We start from the raw sequence: 6,000 nt of genomic DNA, 5'->3' as shown, positions 1-6,000 counted from the left end.
GATCAAATTGCAGACACGCATTTTGGCTTCGCCTAGTTTAAAATTGCGGACAGATGGTTATCTTTTTAAAATTCGATGCTTTTGTGTTGTTTTCATCGTATACCGGCCTTATCCGGATCGTTCTTTTGGCTTGGGGGCGTAGCCGTGACGCACGGAAACCGACGCTACGGACTTGGATAAATACCGCACATTTCGTCCATTAGAGTCAGATCTTCTTCGATTGTGCCCTTGAACACTTTTGTTGAACAAAGACGACACAGAATAAGTCTCCAAACATGACCTATGACGCTCTCCCGTCGTTTTCTCCAAGGCTTACTGTGGCCAAAAGGAAAGAGGCTTTGGAGTTGAGAAAGGTAAGCTAAATAATATTTGTTATATATATTTTATAATTTTACATTCGAGTTTTTAGTCATAAAAAATCATGGATGTATTGTAATATTATCTGTGTTCTTTTCAGACGATGAAACCACTGATGGAAAAACGAAGGCGCGCTCGCATCAATGACAGCCTGAACCACTTGAAAAACCTCATCCTTCCTCTCACAGGCAGAGATGTAAGCCAATTTATTCTTTTTATTATATATATAAAAAAGAAAAGCTAATATGTAGCCCTGGAAATTCAACATATTTTTTATCTGCGTGTGTTTAATAATCACTTTTTTCCTTACAGAAAACTCGCTACTCTAAGCTGGAGAAAGCTGACATCTTGGAAATGACCGTGAAGTTCCTCAGTGGCATTCCTCCTGTTAACGCAAAAAGTGAGGACGATTTCTTTCCCCTTTAAGTTCCCAAATAAATCCTTATGTAATGAGACTTTTTTTAAGAAAAAAAAAAAAAAAAAAAAGCAAAACTAACTTTGATTTGTCTTTTCAGGTCCAACAGAGAGTTACAGAGAAGGCTACAAAGCTTGTCTCCAGCGCGTATCCGCTTTGCTTCCCAAAACCGATCTGGATCAAGACGCATGCCAGCGAATCGAGGACTTCGTGCAGAGGTCTACGTCTGCACACAACGCTCCGACTTGCCTGAACTGCTGCGCCCAGAATGCACGGGCTTTCCCTCAGCTCCATCAAAAACTCATGAACCTTAAATCCTGCTTCAGCTCCAGGATGGAAACCCAGTCCCACAGCGGTGCAGCAGCAGCTCCAAGCCGAGCGCAGGCAGTTCCGCCGCAGCTCAGCCCTGCTGTTTGGAGACCCTGGTAGATCTCTGCAGTTAAAGTCTGTTAATTCAAAGGCTGTATTATACTTCCTTTTCATATGTTATGTTCTAATTGCTTTACTTGTAAAGATGTATCGTTATTAAGGACTTATTTTTAAGATGTTTTGATTAAGTATTATATACTTGAGTTTTGCGCGCAGGTCTGTTGTCTTGTGTAATTTGACAATTTTAGACAGTCGTATTCTTCTTAAATCCGCATGTATGTGTACGTTTAATATTTAGTCCTCTTTTTTGGACTGAATGATTAGGGGCTATTGAAACAGCCCTGTAAGACCCAAAGGGTCATTATGTTTACCAATTTGCGCTGGACTTCACAGTCCTGACAGTGCAGATGGACTTTGTAGACATTAAATGTCTTTGTAAGAGTATCTCTTTTGGGACGTGCTGTACGTGTGCTGTTTGCAGCATCTATTGTATCTATGATGTAAATAAATAAAACCTCGATGTCGTGGTTACGTCTTGATTTGTTTTTTTCTGTATTTATTTAATGGTTAATGTATGAGAACGTTTGGATTGGTTGACTGCTTAAAAAATTAGAATAACAGATTGTAAGGGCTAGAATAGAAAAACCCTTTTTTGTCCCACAATGGGGATTTTCTGGTGTTTACATCAGCAAAAAATATTGCTCACACAAATGTGGACCATAGAACAATTTTATAAGAATAACATAATAATGAAGAGTTAAATAAAAAACAATAAAATACTGCACTTTAAAGTTTTTAATAGTAGAGCTCTATATATACAGTGCAAAATACAGCAATATGTTATTTAACTGGCTAAAGTAAAAACTGTGCAAAATCAGCATTAATGTAACAACTTCTTGAGGTTGTTGGGAACAGTGGTGGTTATAAAGTCTTACAGCTGATGGGGGAAAACTAGAACAAACCTTTACTAAAACCAAAAATGAAATACTAAAATAAATCAACAAACCCACCAGACCTTCACTTCAAAGTCTAACGCTTATCACTGAACCTTTTTTTTTTTTTTTACTATTATGTGTTTTCTCTATTTAAATATTAAATCACAGTCCTTTGTTTGAACTTCAAGATTATAGCTTTAGGCTTGTTTATTTAATGTTTTCTGATCTTTTTCTTCTTGTGTCCTATTGTTGGAGCCGTTTCATTACCTAAATTCCCTTTTTTTAATATAAATTTGCACATGCTATTGAGACGTTTTCTGTTTAATTCTGTTAAAAACCCTTCAACCAAAAATACTTGCTGGAAATAAACTCTACAAATAAGCGTTGATATATCCGGCAATAAGTGTTGGAGTAGAAATATAACAGAATTCCAGTTCAACATGAATATTTCCATAAACTATTCAGAAACATGACTGAGCTGAAAGAGACATGTTTAACTCAACAGTGCCACCTATAAGCATGATAAAACATTGCGCTTGTGTAAATTAGGTTCATTGGTCTTTGGCGCCCCCTTCAGGTGAGTTAAAATACTGACATAGTTTCAGTAAAAGCGGCACAGAAACGTCTTTTTTCACCCATCTGAAGAGTATTAGGCCGGAATATAAACTTATTTAAAGCTGTATTAAGCAGCGATATCCAACGCGTGTGGTATTGTGATAAAGAAAGGAATGTTTTGATAAATAAGTAAAACATATTTTTGCGATCCGCATTACTCTCCAAAAGCGTCCTTAAAGACACGCAGTGACCAGAGCATGCAGCGGACGGACGGCTGATTTCTCTCCACATCACACAGGAGCACCGCTGCAACGCGACACCGTCAGAAATCCTCCAAACCATGTCGTCGCCGGGGAAACGCGAATCACCATCCTCCTCCCTCCAGCTCTGCAGGTATGATGTTCATGGTTCATTTCCTAATGAAATAACGCGAAGACTATCTTCGCTGTCAGGAAATGATGAGAAAAAGCGCTGCTATCTGCGTCGCTGTGTGACCCGGATGAAAAACCGGATAATTAGGACTCATTTTAACGCAGATCGGATACCATTTATCCACTAATATTCAGTCTATGCCAGGTTTGCGCTCTACAGCACGGATCCTACTTTAGGCTTCGGTAGAAGATCCACTGCAGCGGCCGCCTATAAGCATCTTAGCTGTGTGATGACCTTAGCTCGCTTAGCGCCGGCCGGCTGGGGAGGGTTTATTTACCAAGGACAGCCTGTTCGGTACACCCTGCTAATAAAACAATGAGTGTGTTTTAAAGAGCCATATATAAACATTTTGAATCCTGCAAAAAAAAAAAGTAGGAATTGCATTTAAATGTATGCCTTTAACTTAATTACATCATCCAAACGAACAACATGGAAATAAACCGTCATCCAGTTTTACAAATTGTGACATCTACTAATCTAATGGCATCTGGGTAAAAATAAATGAATAAATAAATAAATAAATAAAATCCCTTCTATGAATAAACTTCCTCTTTGTAGCATGTGGGTTAGGGTAGTTCCTCGCTTTTGCCTCTAGAGGGCGCCACGTCACTCAACTCTAACTGTATGTACAGTATCTCTGGTGTTTGCACATCACAGCCCAGTATGACTTCAAACTACCGGTAACTAATTATGTGCAATTATTGTTTTACCCTATATGATAGTGTCTTCTAATTTAAAGCAATCAATGTCTTATGCAAGAAAATGAACAATAACATAATATCAACGAACATATTGTGGTGTTGAAAAGGAACACCTTATCTAAGAAATGTAAATCCCTTTATTGTCCCACAATTTGTTCTCTGCATTTTGACCCATCCTCTACCGGACCAGAGTGCTGCCATTGTGTTGCACTTAGGGAGCATGTGGGGTTAAGGGTTTTGCTTAGGAACCCAGAGTGCAGCCTGATGGGATCAAACCGGGTACTTGCAAACTGCTCTAACAACTAGGCCAACACTGCCCTAGCTCAGGGCTGTGAGGTGGAGGAAAAGCAATTTATGCTTTTTTTAGATTTGTGTTTGATCTCTGTCACTCTATCACTTAAAGCAATCTAATTCAAACAACAATCATTTGATGTGACCTAATTAATAAATAGAGCCTAATAATGTGTAGCATAATGTTATTATACATACAGGTACACATTAAGGATAGCATCATACTGTGGGGCGACCTTCCATGGCAGAAATTTGCAAGCAATCAGAGTTGATGGGAAGATGGATGGATGTAAAAAAATTTCCAGAAGAAAAATACTTTGAAAGGATGCACTAAAGCAACAGAATTGTAGGAAACTATAGTGCAAATGGTTTATTTCAATGCAGATTCATGTCTTAGAATAGGCTATTCCAAGTCTAAAGTGAAAGCTATTACTTTGTGGCTGCTCTACAAAGAAGGGACAGTGTCCTCTAAATGTGCAAAACTGAAAGAGATATTCCCCAAAAGACTCCTAGTCATCATTTTAGCTGTTCATTTTTCTCTCTTACATAAACTGTGATAGAAGAGTGTTAGAGTGGTTGAGAGTTTGTTGCTAAGATGTGCTTTATGCTGTATCTACTTTATGTAATAAACTACTCTGTGCTTTGCTTTAGAAAGCAAATATTCATCAGTTGTGGGTGTGCATCCAGCTAAACAAATGTGGTGATCTTTTTGGTTTGCAGGGCCTTTTCAGCTTCTACCTGTCAGAACTATCTACCCTCATTCCCTTTGGGCTTTGCAGTTTTTTCCTTTTCAAATGCAATTTATAAAATCTAATTTAATCTCTGAACTGACATATAAACTGTTTTACTTTTTGCCTTTGCTGTAACTATGCCTCTGGCTGATGTTGCTACCTGACCAAATGGCTGGGGCATAAGCCCTTTGGCTGATCAGTCAGCATGCATTACTTTTGCCTAGTAGTATGGGGATCAAACCCCACCTGGGCCTCCGCTGTGTACCTTGCCCCACCTAAACAAAAATCTATGCAGAATGAAATGTTAAAACAAACTCCTCAATTCAAGTGCTAAGAAAACAACGAACTATAACATGATGCAAGAGTTTTTCATGAAATTCGGAGAAGACTCAGAAAAAAGTGACCCTCATCCTGAATCTTTCATTATTGTTGGTTCCTATAGTGAAATGGTTTATTTCAATGCAGATTCATGTCTGCATAAATATGCGTATGTATACACATATGTATGCATATCCAATACATATGCATACATATATATTTATATTTGTTTTATTTCACTATGAGAGTGCACTCACATTAAACAGCATTTTGCTGTCGTTCAAGCATCACTTTCTCTCACGCTCCATTTTAATAACCCCTGGGCTTTGTCTGACTTTTTTTAAACATCCTAGTGATAATGAAGACATTCTGAATCCTTTTTCACCCTGTAAATGTGTTTAACTCAAAGAAAGACAACCAAGTAGTGAAGATACAATTTGTAAACATTCAGTTCAGTTTGTTTATGTACTGTAGATCCAATTCTCAGGGCCCTTTACAGAGAGACAATTCAACCAGATCATACAGTCAGATTGATTTAAAAAAAACAAAAAGGTCTAATGTAAGAAATCGCCTCAACCTTAGTTCAATTTCAGTTCTCGATCCTGTTAGATCAGACTTGACTCAGTTTTAACACCAGTAAATCAGAAACCACAATTAGTTCAGAGCTGTAATTTGTTATTTAATCTATAGAGATTTAAAATACTTCACATGTAAAATTTCAGCTCGATCCAACATCTGGAAGTGGGTCAGGATCATTACTTATTGAACCCCCCCTCGTAGGAACTAAATGTCTAATTTAAAAGGATCTTAACATTAGAGTGGAATGGCATGATTAAAGTAGGAAAAGTACAAAAAAAAACACAAATCATTACTACACGAGTGGTCCAGAGATTTTG

General features: G+C 37.8%; 2 protein-coding genes across 3 annotated transcripts in view; both read left to right on the top strand.

The window, feature by feature from the left end:
- Positions 1 to 211: 211 nt before the first annotated feature.
- On the top strand, positions 212 to 1,680 carry LOC119795537 (transcription factor HES-2-like). Its single transcript, XM_038303581.1, has 4 exons — positions 212 to 353; positions 458 to 553; positions 670 to 757; positions 873 to 1,680. The coding sequence occupies exons 1-4, from the start codon at positions 276 to 278 to the stop codon at positions 1,199 to 1,201; spliced, it is 591 nt and encodes a 196-aa protein (XP_038159509.1). The 5' UTR covers positions 212 to 275; the 3' UTR covers positions 1,202 to 1,680.
- Positions 1,681 to 2,676: 996 nt separating this feature from the next.
- Positions 2,677 to 6,000, top strand: part of acot7 (acyl-CoA thioesterase 7) — a 69,009-nt gene continuing 65,685 nt past the window's right edge. For both annotated transcript variants that reach the window (XM_038303547.1, XM_038303546.1), the window contains exon 1: positions 2,677 to 3,024. In XM_038303547.1, the coding sequence (XP_038159475.1) occupies positions 2,972 to 3,024 (53 nt within the window). In that variant the 5' untranslated portion in view covers positions 2,677 to 2,971. The remainder of the gene's footprint in view (positions 3,025 to 6,000) is intronic.

Source organism: Cyprinodon tularosa, unplaced genomic scaffold (genome assembly GCF_016077235.1).
Source record: "Cyprinodon tularosa strain WSP-4 unplaced genomic scaffold, ASM1607723v1 ctg513, whole genome shotgun sequence".
NCBI lineage: Eukaryota > Metazoa > Chordata > Actinopteri > Cyprinodontiformes > Cyprinodontidae > Cyprinodon > Cyprinodon tularosa.
Note: the sequence above shows the minus strand (reverse complement) of the source record. Positions and strands in the feature narration are given on the sequence as shown.